The sequence below is a fragment of the Spea bombifrons genome, chromosome 5 (assembly GCF_027358695.1).
Source record: "Spea bombifrons isolate aSpeBom1 chromosome 5, aSpeBom1.2.pri, whole genome shotgun sequence".
NCBI lineage: Eukaryota > Metazoa > Chordata > Amphibia > Anura > Pelobatidae > Spea > Spea bombifrons.
In genome coordinates this window covers 52,746,522-52,767,700 of record NC_071091.1, presented here as the reverse complement: position 1 = coordinate 52,767,700, position 21,179 = coordinate 52,746,522, and the positions used below count along the sequence as shown (strand labels likewise).

Here is a 21,179-nt window from a genome sequence, read left to right as displayed (position 1 = left end):
ATTTTTGTAAATAATTTATTATATCTTTTCATGTGACAACACTGAAGGAATGACACTCTGCTACAATGTAACGTAGTGAGTGTACAGCCTGTATAACAGTGTAAAATAACTCAACACACAGCCATTCATGTCTAAACCTTGGCAACAAAAGTGAGTACACCCCCTAAGTGGAAATGTCCAAATTGGGCCCAAAGTGTATTTAGTGTGGCCACTCAGCTTTACCTGCTCCCCAGGCAAGAAAGTGCCAGCCATCTCCTGTTATGTATCCAGCCGACTGCTGCATATTGAAGTAGTGGATCTGCAGCATGATTCAGTTTGCTGCGTGGCCAGATGGGGGCCTACCTTGTCCTTGGCTATCACAGTCACTAAGAACATCTGGATATAGCCATTTTAGCCCAAGAGAAAAATAAAGCCATACTAGCCCAAGGGTTTTTAGTCAATGCATTTTATTAGCAGTACACGTAAGTGACGTTACACAAGTTTTTGAGACCTTAGAGGTCTCTTCTTCAGTTAGAACATTGTACATGAGACAGCTTAATGTAATTTAAGATAAATAGCTTCACCAACTCTGTAAAAGTAAAATATATACATGATGATTCTTGTCAAACCGCAAGACCAGCCAAAATATCCATGTGAGTCTTAACAAAAGTATCACAGTGGGTACTTTAGATTCCAAAGAAACCTTGAAGGTCCTGTTTAGCACAGAGATATTCAGTCTTTGTTGTGACGTGGGCTTATCCAGGCAATGCATCAGTTTTTACTTGTAAATTAGCTGAGGTTTTTCTCTGCTTTGATTTACAATATAAACACTTTCCAGCTAGCAGGTCCATTATAGAATCCCTCAGTTTTGGAGAGGTAATTACTTTCAAGCTACTTTATATGCACCTTTATTCAGGATTAAACATGTATCTTTTGCCTTTCTTTTTAAAAGTTCTTGTAATTGCCAGTGTATTTCAAATAGTGGTGTTTACACCAATACATCCTCCTTCAGAATCCCTTTAACATTTTATTGACTTTAATTGTGGAGATTATTTTATTACTGTTGTGTTGAAAGTAAATATGTAATTAATGCGGGTGAACTGAGCTATAGACATAGATAAAAAAAAAAAACATATTTTCCAGCTCAAACAATATTTGGTCCTTTGGACCGTTGCTTAGTCCATGCATTTTTAAATGCTCTTACTACGTTTCTACAGCTGCTAGGAGGTTGCTACACTTATCTACCACTTTATCTACTTACATTACATCTATATACTTCCTTTTTGTACTTTGCCGTTATTTATTTTGCACCTACAATTCCACATATTTTTGAATATGCCATTTAATGGTCTTTTTTGTGTTAAGCTAACTTTTTATCTTTAAACCGCTAATGGACTTTAGCTATATAACTGAAAGATATCAAACTTATTTTTGCAAACACATTAATTTCCATAAACACAATGCTACTTGTTCAAGGTCAGTGATGGTTCAAAACTGGATATCTAACGTGCTCTGCAGCTGTTGTACTTAACTTGATCAACAACATAAAACATTTCTTTTGTTCTTCTTACATATAAGTAAGTCATGTGGTATGTGGATCCGGAAAACTGAATATCCCAGACCACCAGCCTATGTAGGTTCATAAAAGGTCTCCACGCTACCTAACAGAGCCAAAAGTCACCCTTGTAACTATTCAAATGTTTCCATTCAGGTCCTTAGTGAAAGGGCTGGGTAGCTTTTCAGGCAGACACGGAAGACAGAAAAAGAGATATGTGTCACAATGCCACCAGTGGGAAGGGGTTCCAAATGGATCATTTACATAAATACATGAAAGGCTCCAATGGTGGTCTTCATTAATTACATTTTGAATTAACAAAAAGTTACTTTCCAGCTATTCATGTCCAAGATAATATTAATACTACCACTACAAACAGCATTCTTGTTGAATGTAATCACATCGCTGACTTGGAATCTCAGCACATACTTGAGTTGGTCAATCTCTTTTTTGCTATAGTGAACCTGCAATGAGTTGTGGAACTAGCAATCAGATGAGCCATGTTACTGCCCTATAAAAGAATTTAATACACCATACAGACCATAAGTGTGCAAACCTCAGTAGCAGGTGCCTCTCCTATCCAAAATGAAAATAAAAATAAGTTATCCTCTCCCTATCATCGGTCACAGATGTTACAGAAGTATAGTTACAAATCCACAACCCCTGTTACTTGGTTGCTAATGGACGCAATGTGTGTTTCTACAATAGAGGCTCTATCCCTCCTTCTTGCTTTGTATTCTGAAGGCATTGGTGTATAAACAGACCCAACAATGGGGCTCCATGTGGCCAGGACCAAGGGTGGTCACTTTTGATATAGTAGAGGAATCACTGTCCATCCTGCTACCACACATCACAAGGGAGCAGTGTTTAAGAGATTGCAGGTGTAGGCCTCTTGCTACTTTAGCAATGAACATTCATAGCAGTTCCTAGAACAATTAAAGTGAATTACTAACGGCCTTCATGGCATTGCAGAGTGATTCAATGGCTTCAGAGTTAGTTGACCCCTCTGTGTTGAGTAGGCTAACATGCTAGTGGCACAGGTGGGCTTCAACAAGGTTTAATCCAAGCTCCTAAAAAGTACACAACGTGAGCATTAGAATATAACCCCCTGTTACCTGTGCACAGCACTGTTGAATGCATCTGCATTGATACCTGGAAAGAAAAAAAACGAGCGATGATGTTTCTTTAATGTAGTTTCATATAAAAGACTGTAGATACTAACGTACTCTTACATTTATTATTTAAACTGGAATGTGAGACTATACAAGAACATGCTGGTTTTTTAATTCCTAGCTTTAATATACCAGAAATGTTATCACCAGAGACTCATTAAAAGTCATTAAATAGTGTAAACTGTTTACAGACAGAGGTCATGGAAAAAATATTTTTGTTTATTCTGATCTCTGTGTTCTTTATTTGTTTAATTTTAATTACATTTTCATTTTGTTTTCACTACAAAACACACATTTTAATGTATTATATATATATTAAATAAATATTAGATATTCCAACAAACATGCAAACAAGGAAATAGCCTGCCTACTTTCATTTGCTTCATTAGCTTAAAAATTTACAAGTGATAATACAGACAATTTTGTTAAAACCATGCTACATAATTGGCTTCATAAACAGAGGCCATCAAGTTATTACCCCTGAGAATTTTATAGAGGCAATAGATTTTTATTTTAGCTGCAAGCAAGAATTTGTAGAAAGCTTCATTGCAAACTAATAAATGTTCCAATGAAGAGAAGCTTAGCGATGATGTCTGGGTTGGTGACCTAATCGACCCGTCCGTATTTTTGGGTTATAAATATAACCATTAATATGTACTCGTGATGCTTTAGTTTGATTTAAGTTGCTTGCATTTTTATACCTGAACACATTGTTGTATCTTTATACCTCTTTTTGTGCGGCCAAGACTAAAAAGAACATGTTATTCAAGTTACTTTAGTGCAGCTCTGGTACTGTTTTGTATAGGATAGCAGTTTCTGCAGTTCATCTTCTGACTCCAGCATTTGATCTTTCTTGCGTTTGATCAGTACTGCTTTAGAATTTCATCATTTGATCTCAAAATAATGAATGGCGATAAAAGAAGAAGGAGAGAAATCTAAAACATAGAAGAACTTTGAGCTCAGTACAGAGCAGTGTCTTAGAGATGTTCTAGTAGTGGTTTAAATGCACTTCTTACATTATATGCTCTCATTTCATACTATATGTATATAGCAGATATTATTACTACTTGGTGGCACATTGAGCATTCAAAAGAATGTCACCAAAACGTATTTTCTACAGTGATTACGTAGTCAAGGGGCCTGCTATGCCAGTGGCATTCAGCACTCAAAGTGCTGTTAATATATTTCTCATAATGTTCAGCCAACCAAATGGATGGCTGAGAATCATGAGAGTGCATTCCACAGCAGCTCCAGTAACAATCCATGATAATATAAAACCTAACATTTGGCACTCTGTTTTTTGTACTCCCTTTTCCATGATGCTTACTATACCAGACTGGCTGAGAGTCATGGGTAATGTAGAAATGTAGAAATAACAGCTGGAGTATGAACTAACCCTAGCTGCAATACATGTTTGAAATAAGCTACCTTGTGTCTGCAGCGTGCTCAGGCAGGGACTCTGTGTCTGTGAAGGAGCAGCTGCAGTGAATGGGACGAAACCAGCTAGAAAGAGAGGAGGGTGTACAGAATTAAATTATAGCGTTTTTTGTTGCACTTCACAGGCTACCAGGTGTTTTCTCTGTGCTCTATGTTTAGTTAACCTACTCTAAATACCCTGCTGTTTCTCCCTCCCCTACTGCTGCTTCAGTGGGCCTCATTGAATTTCAAGGGGGGCTCTTTGGGATTTCCTCTTCTTGTCCCCCCCCCCTCCTTTGGACACCCATGAGGAGAGCCCACAGTGTGGTGGGAAGGGTGTGACGCTTTTTAGATACCAACCTGTTCTTGAAAGTTCACCAAAGCTTAATTTTGATAAAAGCAATACCTTGTATACATATCGTACATCACATTTACATGCACGTCACATGCAAACTACAGTTTGTATAAATCAAGTATTGAGACATGGGCTATCTTCAGTGGGGCCTTAGGCCCGTGTTTTTTTATTGTTTTTTGACTAACTAGTGCTACCATTTAATCTTTGCTTACAGTATATATTTTTACCTGTCAGCAATAGCTGGAAATCCCCCGCACTGAGATATGAGAGCATTTGTATCAGCAGGTAAACTTGTACATCAAGAGCAGAAGAAATATTTCAGACAGTGGAAGTGACAAAAAAGTTGCAAAACATTAATGATCAGCAGATCACTGCATCCTCTGCGTTTGTCAGCTTTGTGTCAATAGGCAAAGCAATGGATTCAAGTGTTCTTCAGCTAAAAACCTGTTTTGGCAAGAATAGTATTTCCATGGTCATATACAAGCAAAATAATTAAATGTATCACCGTCAATAATCAAGGGCTGTTTGAGGGTGCTGTTGTACTTATTCTGACTCAATTTAACACCTTTATATCTAAATACTGCATTAGAAACACTATTTGTGCTACTGTACAATGTCCAAATCCTTTCTTGAAACATATGTTAAAACATACCATTTTTTCTTTTTCATAATTTTTGACACATAGAAACAGGCTGTTGGAATCAGGAAAAACACACATTTGTGTTGTTCTCCTGAAAGGAAACTTTCAGGTGAAAGAATAAAATGACACATCTCTTAAGAGTTATTTACTTAACACGCTGGGGAGCGCAATTCATGTTTTGTCTAAGTGGAACTGCATTGCCAAAGGTGGCATGACATCACAACGTAGTCTGTCTCAACAGCACTGGGCAGAATGCTGGCAGTTATGGATATAGTAATTTCTAATGCATGTATACTGGTTATTTTAATCCGTAAACATGATTACATATCGCACCGACATTTTTTCTTTTCCATGATTACATATGTTTATTTACAAAACAGGGCTGTAGGGTGTAAAATCTGAGATAATGGCAGATGAAGCAGCTTGTAGGCTGTAACAGTGTGTCTAGTTTCCCCTTTACTTTTACATTGTGGTTTGGTTAGTAGATAATAAGCAGCATCTTCAATCATTTTCATGTCATCTGAAGAGGACATTTGTCCTTAGACATCGATGATCTCCTCTAATAGAAATGTATGTTGACAAATCTTCTAGCTTCTTTCATCTGTTCTGGCATTCCATGAAGATCACAACGTTTGCCATAAATGTGTGAATTCAGGGATTAGCTGCAATTCAGAATTCATTTGATTTCATTTGCAAAGCGTATATTTGTGGATGGCAAGTGGACCGCAAATTTCCCTGGCGTTCTTTTTGGTTCATTATTTCTGTTTTTCTTTTATGAATATGTTCTATTTAAGGCATGCGGGAAAGAGAGGAGTAAAAGTTTCTAAAACCAGACGAGGCAGAATTTAGCAGAATGAATTTATAGGAACATTTAGGAGATATATTTGAAAATGCTCCATATAAAAATACGGCAATGCATATTTTTATCTGTAGCTCACACAGAGCCTCACTGGTAAGCCTTAATCAAAGTAAGTCATTATTAGAAAAATACCATATGTTTTCTCCTGTTACATGCTGCTTAGTTCTAGCTGTCATAGTCCCATGTATACATATAATATACGTTATATTAAATATTTGTAACATTGATTTTCCTTATCCCGGCAGAGCCTCTTAAGTAGGTGAGGAAGCATTTTATTTTGGAATCCTTTCATCCGTTTATGTCATAAGGCAAACATAAAGGATACACGCTATCTCATGTTACTTTAAATGATGTATGGTCCTTTATCGCATAAGAGCACCCTATGTTTGAGATAAAGTTCCCTTTAGGGGTCTGGTTTGTGCCGCATCTTCAATTACATTGCCAGAAATATAGAAGAAATAGGCAGTGTCAAACTGTAGTAGAGGTGAATTTATTGTTGAGCATAAAGGGACATTAAGCTGTAGCAGGTCTGTCTGGGAGATAGGAATGGATTCACTTAAGTTTTCTGAGAATGAAAATCCTCTTTAAGAAGGGTGCTCTATAAAAATGGGAAATGCAAAGAAATAGCATTTGTCATTCTTAGCTAAAACACAAATCATTTCCAATACCTAGGACTGTCAGCTTTGCTTTACTGGTCCCTTTATTTCAGTTAAACAATTTGTGGCCTTTGTATGTTTCCTGTGTATTCTTTCTTGGGGGGGAATGTTCAAAATTGAGCATTCAGTTAGCGTCAAGTAATACTGGCCTGAGTGGCACTAAGGGCTAACTTATAATTTTAGATGTTCATGGTTGAGAGCAGAAATGAATTATGTAGAATGTATATCTCATAAATAATATAATATAACAGTCTCATGGAGGAGCTTCAATGTAGATTGGTCACCTGTATAACTACACGTGATTAAGTTGGTGATTATACTCGCTACAGAATTTATTTATTTTATGGATTGTTGTATTTTGATGGTAGTAAAAGAATTATTAAAACACTCGTCTACAGACACCAGACACGCCAGAAGGCTTGTTTTTCCCTCAGAAATCTCATGGTGCTGCCACAACCACAAGGGATTCTGGGTAGGTGCATGCAAATAAGGTCAACAATGATCTCCTTTTGCCTCTATATCCGCTTTATACATGGATCCCTTGAAAGTAATTGCCCGCTGTACAAGACAGCCTTTAGACAAAACTCGGGTAAGAGGTGCAGTAGCCAGATCACCACTCATGGACAGCTGTTTCATCCTTAATGGGACTCGTCAGCATGAGGTTGTGATACTGGCTTAATACTTGAGGCTTGAGGGTAGCACGAGAAATACCAATTACATAAGTTATGGTGGGTAACATTTTTAAAACACTCACATGGATCCATATGTATAAGATGACCTTATGTTATATTCAGCATTGTTTAATAGCATATGTTAAAAGCAGGCACATTATCAGCTTCTTGAAGAAGAGCATCTGTTCAGTAGCTCCTTAAAAAACGGGAGGACACAAGAGAGAAAAGGCATAGTAAAAAAAGAGTCATTGGTGTCTTTAAACTGAGCAGCTCAGACATTAATGGCATCAAAGATATTCAGAGTGTTTTGACAGAGTAGGTTGAGTGCAAAACCACCTCATTAAGACCCACAAAACAGTGAATGGAAAAGCTGCCACATTCTATGGCACAGAGTGAGGTCACCAGCTAATCTGACTTGTGACAACAAAGGACCCTTGACTGATGAGAAAGCTTCCACCATTGGAGGTCGACATTCCTGCACCTAAACCAGTCTTTTCAGCCTGTAAGAAAGAAAATCTGTTCGTCAAACGAGCAAACATATCACACAATAGCGTGTGACTACCAACTCCCCCCATAACCTTCTTGTGGGTAACATAATGATTAACTAACCATTCAAATCCGTGATATGTCGCATTAGGAGCCGCGATACGCCCCAAAGTAAAACTGCAAGTGAGCGTGACATCTAAATCCAGCAGCAAGCGTAAAATAATAATTAAGGTCAGCAATGATTCAGATTCACCTTAGGAAAAAATATGTTATTTGGTATTGTGTGGCAACAAAATATATTTAGAAATAGCAGCTGTCCTTGGAAACTGCTTGCTTAGTATTATGTTTTCTAGAAGTGAATGCTTATATTCAGCAGTTTCAAAGGGCTTATAAGATCATAAATACTGTATTTCTGAGAGCATGCTGTTAACTCTGGCGAATCAATAATACAGTGGAACCCTGTTGCAATCAAAGTTAGCAAAAGTGAAGAAATCCTTCCTACTAACTACAACCCCTGGTGTGCCCGTATCCAAAGGTACTTTCTTGTATGTAGGAAGATAACAGTCCTCTTTGTTCCTAAATATACCATTCATATTATATTATTATTCTCTCTAGCTGACGGACTTCACTTATGTTATCATTATTTTCACTAAAACTGCATTTTTGTTTTATGCTTTATTTTCAGCTTCCTAGGTATCTATCGTTGCTCGCAACCACCATCAAAGCAAGTCACCCAAGATCAAATACCTTATCCAAGTCGTCCTATTTATTTTAACACTCAGCAATAAAGCACTTTAAAAAAAAAAGACACACAAATTGACAAGAAACTTCAACAGAATGAGAAATGGAGAAAATGTCCTGTGTTTGTGTGTATACTGGATGTTGCTGTTGGACTTGACAAATTCAGCTTTTGGATTTTCAAATCCACTCATCAGAATGTTGGATGGCAACTCAGAGAGTAAACAGTTGCTACATCACAGAGTCAAGAGAAGCTGGGTATGGAACCAATTCTTTGTTCTGGAAGAGTACACAGGAACAGACCCTCTCTATGTTGGCAAGGTGAGATACCCAAAATAACCTAAACGTGAACAGAGTGGAATATGTGGAACCAGGAAACATGGTTAGCATGAGAGCTTCTATTCAACAAATCTGGCAGTGACACCATGCACATCTAATTCGCCGTGTCTAAATAGTATTTAAAAGTGGTGTCACCTTGAGATACAACAGATTATTGTATTTGTCTTTCTGCTCATTGAAATAAAGAAAGCTTTGTACTAATCACACATCCTTTTTGAAAGAAAATAAACTTAATCTCGCTAATATCCAAGTCATATAAACCACTTAATGATTGGTCTATTTATTTTAGGGTTGATTCCCAAAATGGAGAGATGTAGGCGGCGCTGTGAACATTTTTGTCGCAATAAATATGCATTATGAATGTCAAAACATCATTTACCGCAAGAAAGTCTGAGCGTAAAGTTTATGCAGTGAAATGCACTCCAGCTTATTTAGTGAATAAACCTGAGTATTTCAAAATATAGTTGTACCATGGAAGGTAGGTAGTGTTAACTACAGATGAAGCTTTGGCCATGACTGAACATTAAATGCCCTTAATGTGGATTAAATAGGATATTACTTGTAGACTATGAGGATCTGTTCAGTGCCTCAAGAGTATGTCTAGTATGTTCTACATTTAACAAGGTTTGCCCTTGATTATAGCTTTATATATTTGTCTAAAGGGTCTGCTATATTTCAGATGCTAGGCGGAGGACGTGTTCTTTTCAATATTTTACAACTGGACCACCAGATCTGCCCTTATGGTTTGTGGGGGCCTGAAGCTGAAAGAATTTACAGGACTCCGAAGCCTTTAGGAATAGGCAAGTGGAATTCCCACTGTCTGTCACACGTATGGTCTTTCCATGTCTTAATGAAGTGAAGTCATATGACAACTTAGCTTTCTGCTTCACTGAGATCAACAGCGACCACAAATATAAGGGACAGCAGTAGCCAGTGGCACTACAGGCCAATCATTAGTGCGATGTAATGGTGCCAGTAATTAGAGATTATATGGCGCAATCAGATCCTTGTCCTCATCTCTTGTACAGGTAGAGGACATGCCATAGGTACTCAGGGCCTAATAACAGGTATACCCCATGTGATGCCTATACGAAAGTGTCAAAGCACCGGTACCTGCAGTAGTGAGTAGAATCACTAGAATTGTTTATTTTTTATTTAATGTAGGTTAACAAGCAACATGGCATAATTCATTCTTTATAAAATATAAAACTCATACAGGAAATACACTTCATGGTAAAAGCCTCAACTGAAATGACCCAGAGGATGTTAATTCTCTTTGTAAGCTTCTATCTGAATCTTGCTTGTTAGACTGATTGTAACATTCGCTCTTGAGAAGAATGCATTGTTCACTATTTAATTCCAAGCTACTTCCCTGAAAAAGAATGTGGAATGAATGGTGAAAACATTACCATAGGCTTTAGTTACCAATGTGGCCGGTATTATTGCACCTGCTGGTACATCCCAGTGTTTGGAAGAGCACAATAGTCGGGTTCATTTTTGCGTTCATTTTGGATTCAATATGAAAGCAGGATGTGCAGCAGGGCATATTATGCATGTTTAGTGAGCACTTGCTAGTGCGTGGAGTAACTTTGGCTAAAATTGTTCACGGCATTAAATCTGCTGCATAACCTGCTTTGAGACATGTTACGAAGCTTCCAGATTCATGGAACAAAGCTTCCAAGTTTCAGATTTTATTGTGAACCATCACTTATGTTTAATTTATTTTTTGTATTTATTATTGTTTTGTTTGCCCTGTCTTTTTGGCACTTTAGTTTCTATAATTACACCCTAATACTAAACTAAATATTAAATTACTTTTGATTATACTTGACCAGTAGTGCACATACTAAAAAAAAACGTATTTCTGGGTAGAAAAGGCATTTACTGCAAATCTGTCCAGTTTTTGCTGATCTCTGACATTTAAAAAAAAGTATATCGGCTAAGTATTTTTTAGCAGAACATTTTAAATTAGACATAACAATGTTATGTTTTTTAACTAATGCTATGCTGGACTTTTTGGATCCCCTATCACTGAATCACCTTCCTATTCTATTCTTTTTTTACAAGAATAAGTAGAAAACAAGTCATTTATCACTCATATATTATTATATTATAGCTAAAAGTTGTTTTATTTATTTTTATTTCACACAATGGGGGAGATCGCAAAACTGCAAGATTATTATTTCTTGCTGGTAGGGAGCATCACATAGTCTACTTCCCATAGGTAATGCATGTTCTATAAACTGTCTTGTGCGTCACGCTACCTAGATGCTGTGTATTGTTTATTAGTGGTTAATGAGGGTCTATTGAGCGTTATCGCACACGGTGTTTACAAACGACACAGTGAAAGATTTTCATGTTGGTAGATCCACGTATGCATATGAACACTCCACATATGAAATGAAAGTCTATATGCTTGTGTGTTTCTGACCTCCACAATTACACAAACGTCTCATGATATTAATTACATTACCTTTTCTTTTAGCTTAAATGTGCTGTTAAACTTAGTCCAGCATGTGGAGCAAAAAAATATTGCCAGATGTGCAATGTTATTTTGTCCTCTACAGCTTTAATACCTTCAAAACATCGGAGGTGTTTTAGTTACTGTGTCAACAACCTATCAGTGACAACCTTGTGCCACTTGACAGTTAAGCATTTCTTTGTTTTACTCTCTTTTTATTGCATTTTACAATAACAATACATGTATATCCCAAATGAAGCAATATTTTACATGATTAAGGTAATGGCCATTAAAAAGTGCTAGGAATGGTTTCAGCAGTGTAACTGGAACAGCGCCTTTAATTAATACATGTTATTAATATAAAAGAACATTGAAGATGAAGATGAAATACAATGACAAGGAGAAAAAAAGTAGCAATAAGACTTTAGAATGATGGTAAAAATTAAATGGATCTATTTTTATTTTATAACTTAAAGGTTATAGAGAAATGTTATAACTTTGATCTCTATAAGTAAAGATGCTTCTCGTTTTTACTGCTTTATATTAAAGCTTCACTCAGATATGGACAAAGGAGATGGATCCATCAAATACATTCTTTCTGGTGATGGAGCGGGAACCATGTTTACAATTGATGACACTACAGGAGACATCCATGCAATTCAAAGGCTCGATCGAGAAGAAAGGTCTCAATATACCCTAAGAGCACAGGCTCTGGACAGAAGAACTAGCAGGCCTATGGAACCAGAATCTGAGTTCATCATCAAAATCCAAGATATAAATGATAATGAACCCAGGTTTCTTGATGGACCTTATACAGCTTCAGTGCCAGAGATGTCACCAGTTGGTAAGATAACTTTTTAAACGCAAGACCTATCTAAGTATAATCTTAATGATCAATAATAATACATTTTTCTATTTGACCCACTTTCATTTTTACAGAGATAGAACTGGAACATTTACTTTGCTTTTACAAACATTGGTACTACACCTTGGCTTCTTGCAATTCTCCTATTACTCTCTGTACAAATGCGATGGACATCTTAAATACATATTGTTCACTTATATTTAAACTCTCAACTACTAAAAAAAAGTACCTTGATAATCTGATGCATACTCCAGTTGATGTTAATCCTGTTTATTAATACAGCAAGACCTCTGCTAAGTGTTTGTAGATATTAAATGACCTATTTCTGAGATCACCCTGTCTTCTAGGGGACACCATAGCTAGTTTACATCATCCTGTTTGCATCATCATTTACATCATCCTGTTTGCATCATTCCTTTTGGTTAAACATCAGATAAATCGTAAAGATCCATTCAAAAATACTTAAAATTTTGCCATTCCTATACAAGTGGGTTAAGCGGGACATTGTTTCGAAATATTGTTGCTCTCCTCATCTGGTGTACTAGGGGTTAAGCAGCCCACTAAATAATGTTGTGGTTAAAAGCTCAATATATATTTTATTTTCAGGGAAAATACCCAAAGCATTCATGCAGTACAGCTTCACATTGTCCAGTAACGCCTCTGACTACACTTCCAGGTTGTGATCATAAAACTGCGATATTGTGGCAAATATGCTATACAGTAGAGCAGAGCATCATTTAGGCAGCGGTAGAAGAAGATGTGTATTGATAGCACCATCATACGACGAGAGTTCTGCCAAATGATGGCGTCAAATTTAAGTCATTCTCAGCAGAGTGAACAGGTGGCTAAAACAGCCATCACATCAGCTATGAATGGTAAATCCAATATGTAACAGGACAGAGAAGCAGTAATAGCCATGTGGAGCTTATCTCAAAAAAATGGTTTCTTCATTAGATTGTTAGGACGTATTAGCCGAGTGGAAGGCGCGGGTGGCAATTAATCTTCTACTGACAGGTGGTAAAACCGTTAATGTTGCTGTCATTATGCAAAGTTTGCAAGTTTTTTTTTTATGGAAGAAGCGAAATTAGATTCTCGGCTCTTAATTTACAAAGGTCAATGTTTTCTATTTCCATCAGGTACCTCTATTATCCAGGTGTCAGCAACAGATGCAGATGATCCTACTTATGGAAGCAGTGCGAGGGTTGTGTATAGTATTTTGCAAGGACAGCCATATTTTTCTGTGGACTCTAAAACAGGTATTTACTGAAGTTGTTAATTTTGTGTCAGTGGGATGTCATTTCCAAGTGATTTTTGGGTTTAGTTAATAACACAGTTAACGTATATGAATATACATTTTATTTGAGACCTAGTTTGGCTATTAACACGGTTCTTACAAACTTACAAACCAGGCTGTCCCAGTCATGGTGCCAGTATTGCGGACCATGCCCAAATCAGCTGTACTTCAAATGGTTAATCAAAGTTATTTGGCATCCTAGTTAACAGAACCCAAAAGTTGGCTTGTGTACAATTAAGTCACAGAAGAACATGAGAAGAACATAATTGCACATAAATACATAATTACATTTTCATTTTAACTAGTTCTGCCACACACACAGCAGAAATATTAAAATAAACTGATAAAGTAATTAAAAGCTTAACAACATGCTTTGTTTAACAATTTCACAACACAATGAAGTTGACGTCTCATGCAAAAATTGTCTTATGTCGTTTTTAAGGAGTGCAATATGTGCATTTTGAACAAGCCAAATGCCCAATAAATGCATAAATCCAGAAATGTTCTTCTTTTTCATTCACTTCATCCATTTTCTTTGCGTATATGTGCTGTACATAGAAATAATTGAACCTGGATATAATTCACCTCAAAAATATACATTAAAACTATTAAATTAATTAAGTGAAAGCTCATTTCAATCTGACATCACAGCACATTTCTATCGAATCACCTTCATCAACATCATTATTAACAATAAATACTCTTTTTTCATTTTCTTGTTACAAGGTATTTGCAAAAAATGAATTGAAATTGTACTATTGGTGATTTACACGCTAAAATTGGCAGTCCTTCCTGACCTTCTGTCTTCTGTACATCTGTGTTTCATTATGAGAATTAGGAAAATTGTTATTTTGACCATGATGCAAGATGCTTAATGTTTTTGTTTTTGTATTCTGTCTATAAAATCAAGTTATCAGTGTCATTGGTATACATTTTTCATTGGTATGGTATACATAATTTCTCACATTTCATTTGTGCTTTGTGACCCTTTTTTATTGTCTTTGCCCCCTTTCTCTTCCCTTTTACTTTGCTATCAGAATCCCGGCTTTGCAATGTATTGTCCTGGTCATCATTGTCAATTCAGTTTTATAAGTCACACTATCCCTGTTACAATCAACATATAAATACAAACGGTATATGTCTTTCTTTTACAGTACATGATCTATTATTCTCTTAATGGGATCATTGTTGCGTTTCATGTTCTTCTGCACTGTGCAGAATGGATACAATGTGTCAGATAGTAAGCGGGGTCATGTTAGAGTAATGTTGTAGTAAGGGCCATTTGCGACATACAAACAGCTATGGCTATTGAGAGACTGCAATTTTCTGCACCAATATGGCTGCATGGAATTTTGTCTTTCCAGGACCTATCAGAGTAACATCAAAGTTCTGCTATTGTGATAATCAAACAGATTTGGGTACAATCCCCCTAACCACACTGTTTAGGCTAAATGGAAAGATTATGTACAAACATTAGTAAGAACAATATAAACTGTGAGACGTAGTAACACACTTTAGTAGCTTCCATTTCTTTGACCAGCACATAAAAGCTTGGCATCCTAAGCAAGAGCACTTTTTTGTCGGCCCCCATTTTAAATAAAGTATATTGAAATTACTAACATGGTTCACAGTACTCACTGGGCTACACTGGACTCTACACTTGCCTAGTCAGGTCTTCTGGTCCTAAGACCGGTCCTGTCAAAGCTCAGTTGCTGGTCCAATGAAAGATATCAATCAAAGCACCAATATTATTATATTGATTTTCTCATAGCATTTAAAAAAAACAGCCTCATTAAGTATCAACCATGATGCCAGGATTATTTTCTCTGCAAATTGATTTTGAGTATTTTTTAAGCATTTTTAGAAACCGAGACGTAACTCTCTTTCCTCTGCCATTCCAGCCTCATTGTGTAGTTAAAACCATCTAGTATCCCTTTATGTCATACTTAGAGTATATTAATGCAACATATTTATGCTCTATCTGCCATACTTCAGTTCTTTCGGTCTTCAGATGTGGTTATGTAGCTATAGTGCAATACTATAGATGACATTCAGAAAACGCCTTTGTTTTCATGTATTTTGTACCAACTGAATTGCTGGCAGTCAGTGCCATACCAGGGATAATTAAGCACCCCTTCCACTTTAAGGTTGGCGGTGGCCATATGATGAAAGTACAGCCGTTGTCTGCATATGTGTGGCCACACATTGCATTTTTATGCTCACGTATCGTACAGTCACACATATCCAGCCGGCGAACAAACTGTGCAGCACCAGTGGACTGGGCATTTGCCTTGTGTGCCAGATGGCCAGTCCAGGCTTGTGAGCTATCACATGCATATATCCTTCAATGAAATGCAAATCATATCAGGCAGTTAATTGCAAACCCCTATTAATGTGTTTGAAGTGCTGTATTTACTATAGTTCTACTGGCTCACACATCTCTGTAGTGAGAAGCCTCAGGTGCACTATTACATCATGTTTTGGCTGCATCAGCGCTTTGGAATTGCGTTTTGGCATAGCACCCTCTGCGATCTAAACATATAACTGCACCTTACAGTTATTTTTCAGTTTAGAATTAATAAGTCGTACCAAAGTGTGATCTTACTGTTTTGTTAGAAATACTTTTTCATATTTCACTCATTAAAACTTTTTTTGATCTTGGTTAATTTGAATATTGGAACCGTTACAATAACAGCCGAGAACTGTAACTCTCCTGTATCATTATGTTTTTAATTCTGGCTGAGGATTTCTCGCTATTGCAAATATACAGAGCATAACAAAAATCTTGGTTCTCTCTGGTACCATAGCAACAGAGCTTCATTTCAAGCAGGCCATATTAAGCCAAAGTAAGGACTTGTTGTCACAGAAATATCACACAACCACATCAGTTCAATCTGAATACATTTCCATATTATATATATATATATATATATATATATATATATATATATATATATATTCCAATCAGCCATAATGTTATTACCACTGACAGGTGAAGTGAATAACACTGATAATCTTGGCACCTGTCAGTGGGTAGGATATATTACGCAGCAAGTAAACATGCCTTATACCCCCAGATATGCCACTCCGTCCTCCCCAGATATGCCTTATACCCCCTGATATGCCTTTTACTCCCTGATATGCCACTCTGCCTCCACAGATATGCCTTATACCCCAATATGCCATAGTGCCCTCTGATATGCCTTATACCAAAGATATGCCACTGTGACCCCAGATATGCCTTATACCCCCAGATATGCCACTGTGCCCCACTGATCTGCCTTATAACCCCCTGATATGCCTTATAACCCCCCTGATATGCCACTGTGCCCCCCAAATATGCCTTATAACCCCCTTTATACCACTGTGCCCTTGATATGCCCCTCCAGATATGCTTTATACCCCCAGACATGCCCCTCTGGCCCCCCAAATATGCCTTATACCCCCTATATGCCACGGTGCCCCCCAAATATGCTTTATAACCCCTATATAACACTGTGCCCTTGATATGCCCCCAGATTTACCCCCATGCTCCTTGGTGTCTAGTAGGTGCAGTCGGTGAGTGACTGCACGATATCTGCTTCTGGCCGGCACTTTCGCTGGAGCTTCTATGACTGAGCACCGGAAGGTCATGTGACACTGGTGCTCTATCATAGAAGCCCCAGTGGAAGTGGCGGCAGTAGTGGAGGATGTCTGCGCGCATCGGCTACCAGAGAGAATGATCCCCTGCAGTGCTGCGGCATATCCTCCTCTCTGGCAGCCAGCGGACATTGCGCAATGCGCGCAGACAACCTCCGCCGCTGCTGGCCAATACTTCTGTAGGAAGGTAACGCTGGTGCTCCATCATAGAAGCCCCGGTGGAAGTGGAGGACAGTAGCAGAGGTTGTCTGTGCGCATCGCACAGACGCCCCCCCCCTTGCTGCCAGAGAGGAGGATCTGGGTTCCCTGCTGCGATGCGGGGATCTGCATCTTAGTGTTATTATCCAACCTCTATTTCAGCATTTGCTCTGAAAAAACCCACATCTTACAATTGATAAAATCGATTCAACTAATCGATAAAGAAATTCGTTGCCAATGATTTTCATTTATTGATTAGTTGTTGCAGCCCTAGTGTATATATATATATATATATATATATATATAAACATACAGGACTCGGTTGCTAAAATTGTGGCTTCTATTCTGTCCCTTTTTAGGGGCTTGTAATTATGTTTATTTCTGTAGTTGCGTCCCTACTTAAACTTGAGTTTGTTTTTAGGACCAACATTCTCCCTTCTGCCAATGTCTTGCAATAACAAACATTTCTTACTTGTCACGCACTTCACCTCGCAGCTGATTGGCTGCAGCACACACTGACAGCATCAGCGCATGTATCCTGCTTATCAGCTGTGAGGAAACAGGCACAGAAAATGTGGTGCAACATGTGCAACATCTGACTTCTTGTAGAAAAGCCAAACTAATTTTTAAACATCCTCATTTCACTTTATTTTGTACATGTTCATTTGCTTAAGTAAAGTAACATACCTCTCAAGTGTCCCAGTATTCTCAGGACAGTCCCGATTTTATGTAATGTCTTGCTCCCTTATGTAGGCATATGCAGGCAATGAGAATCATTTATGCACATGCTAAGTAGCTCTCCCTTTGAAGTGATTGAAGCAGCAGCCAATTTAATGTATTCTAGCAAAACATTAGTGTTCAGATAGCATATGTGTGATTGACTACTGCTACTCCGGTTTGACTTCAGTAGTAGCTCAGCTCCTATTTACTAGAATGGAGTTCTAAAATATGTTCTCTTTGTGTGTTTTGTTCTTACTGCAGGATAATAATTTGTTAAAAGTGTAAATAGCATCCTATGCATTCGCTATACCATACCCCAGCCGCCCGAGCAATGGGACTATGCCAAGCTCCCTTCTGGCCTTCAAAGAACTGAATGCAACTTAACAGAATAATTTTTTTAAATTTTGCCTTTAAGACATGTATTATAAGCATCTCAAAAACCCAAAGGGTTACGTGTAATAATCAACGTTTACAGAGAAATGAGTTTCGCCAGTAAGTCATTATGTTCTGCTCGTCTTAACATATCATGTTGAGATGTGAACTTCTTTACAGCCCAAGATGTCAGCGAAGAAACTAGTTTTTAAAATTTGTGAGGTTAGGGGAAATATCCTGTAGAGGTCAGGCACATAATAATCTTTTCAGGTAGACTACACACATCGTTGTAGCGGCAGTGCAAAGCAGGCAGATCACTCAGCCTCTAATTATGGAGGGAAAAAAATTGTCATCTTTTACATGGGACATTTCTGCCACCTAGTGATATTATTTGGTAATGCACCAGCAATTTGGGCTTGCTCTTATTATGGAAACTGCAAAGGGATAGCTCAGTCTAATGGCAATATTGTCATTTTCCTAATCCATTTACAACTAAATTACAGCATGCTTGAATATGTTTTTCAACTTTTTAATTGGATGCAGCACAGGTATTACATTAGCGGGTCATTTAGGCAGATGCGCGATTACCTCTATTTCTAAATGATGCGCTTCGCGCCATATGGATAGATATCAGAATCAGAGTGTTTTCCTCTTTCCTTACTGTCCATTCTGAAATGTTCATTATCGTATGCTTCAATAGAAGAGTATTTCTTTGAGCATATTCTAATGTTATTTCTATCCCGCAGGTATAATTAGAACAGCTTTAACCAACATGGACAGAGAAGCAAGAGACTCTTACGAGGTGATTATCCAAGCAAAGGATATGGGTGGCCAGCTAGGGGGATTGGCCGGAACAACCACTGTTAATATCACACTCAGCGATGTGAATGACAACCCACCTCGATTTCCTCAGAGTAAGTCTGTGAAGCATACGACACAACACTCTAAACGCAATGCATATTCACAATGAATCTCTTTCTTTCCCTCCTCTTCTTTACTTTACTGAGAGAGTGGTAGGTAAATGGAGCAGCCCCCCATCAGAAATGGTAAAGGGTAATACAGTGAGGGGATTTAAACACGAATAGGATAGGCATAAAGCTATCCTGAATCTAAGACAAGACTAAGAACCGGTTAATATCTGCGTCTCTATGTCAGACTAGATGGCCTCTGCTGTCAAATTTTATGTTTCTATGTTTATATTACTGGGTCGCAAGTAACCCAGGCAAAGTTTGATTAGCCTTTAATTGAAAAGGTATATTTTTACACCTTTTTGATAATTAGCAATCAATATTTGCCTTTACAACTTTTGTTGCTTAAGAATTTAATTTTCAACGTAATTATAGCATGTATACATTAAATTTATAAGCAAGTAGCCATGTGGTAAAGAGATGGATGCTAATGTATGTAGCTCATAAATATAACCCATTTGTTACCAGTATATATTTAAGCATGTAGTAGGGTTTTATGCAGGCAGTCTCTTGGTAGCTCCAAGGGTGCTCTATGCTTTTAGGGACCCCAAGCAAAAAAAAAAAATGGGAGTCCCTTCTTATGTATGATTGATGCAATAATAATAATAATATAATAATAATTAGGATCACAAGTTTGTTAATGAACAAGATACATTAGTGATACAAATTTAAGCGTAGTCTTTCCCTTACCCGTCCAACATCCCTCCAGGTTGCACCTTAGTTCAATGGGAGCCCAAAGCAGCTTTTAATCTACTTATGTAGTAGCATCACTCATAAGTAGTTCTGAAGCTTACTTTCACTCAACATACAAGACTTTTTAGGATTATAGTATGTGCAGTGTGCATAGCTATATTTGTGCAAATGGACCAATTTCGGATTAATATATTGTTTCCTTTTTGGTCCATTTGTTTTGGACCACCAGTTTAGTTACCTGTCTTTTCAGTTCAGACAAGATTTAAAGGGCTTTTTAAATAAAATTTGTTGTCACTCCACCTCACTCTTACTCTCTCAGGCTCTCTCACACTCTCATTCACTCTCTCTTATGCTCACTCTCAATGTCTCCCTACCTTCCTGACAACCGTTCTCATGTCCTTGTCTCTTTTTCTCTTGTTGCTCTTCTGTCTTCTTTCTTCGTACACTTCTCCCCGGTATCAGCTCCATTAACGGGCCTCTTGGATTACTTCTGCAAAAGGGCAGAGGGTCCGCCCTCACCCTCTTCCCCATTTGGAGGAAGAGAGGACCCATGAGGTCTGCTGTGGCTCGCTCTTTTGCAGGAGTACTCCAAGAGGCCAGAATAATGTAGACAGATTTGCGGAGAAACAGAGGTGTGGACGAAGAAAGGTGAACAAGAAGAAGCAAGAGAAGAAGTGGAGCTGCGGAAATGGAGACAGGGACACGGACGCAATCGGCAGAGATGGTAGCTAGACATTGAGCGAGTGTGAGAGAGCATGAGTAAGAGTAAAAGGGAAAAAACAACGAAATGCAAACAAAAGTTCCGAACTCTTTTCTTCATTTTCTTTTGTTTCATTGGTTGTCCCTCCACGTTTTCGGACAGTCATATGAATGACGCACCCGAATGCAGAAGTCTAATAAGAACTATATTAAGATCAATTGCAGTATTTATTGTTTTGGGGTTTTTAACATAAGTTTATATATATAATAAATTTGCATTGGACGTGTCATCACTTTTTCTAAGTTTGCAAACTTAATCTACCTGCATGTTATCTTAATGTTGCCTGTTTGAAGGAAGCCTTAACTCCTCTGACTGCATGATTTCTCATTAAATCGAAACCACT

At 37.7% G+C, this 21,179-nt stretch overlaps 1 protein-coding gene across 1 annotated transcript in view; it reads left to right on the top strand.

Annotated features, from left to right (window-relative positions):
* CDH20 (cadherin 20) overlaps window positions 1-21,179 on the top strand; it is a 156,757-nt gene that overhangs the window by 117,940 nt on the left and 17,638 nt on the right. Inside the window, exons 4-7 of the mRNA XM_053466107.1 lie at window positions 8,475-8,848; window positions 11,877-12,171; window positions 13,329-13,448; window positions 19,162-19,329. Coding sequence (XP_053322082.1) covers window positions 8,627-8,848; window positions 11,877-12,171; window positions 13,329-13,448; window positions 19,162-19,329 — 805 coding nt within the window. The 5' untranslated portion in view covers window positions 8,475-8,626. The remainder of the gene's footprint in view (window positions 1-8,474; window positions 8,849-11,876; window positions 12,172-13,328; window positions 13,449-19,161; window positions 19,330-21,179) is intronic.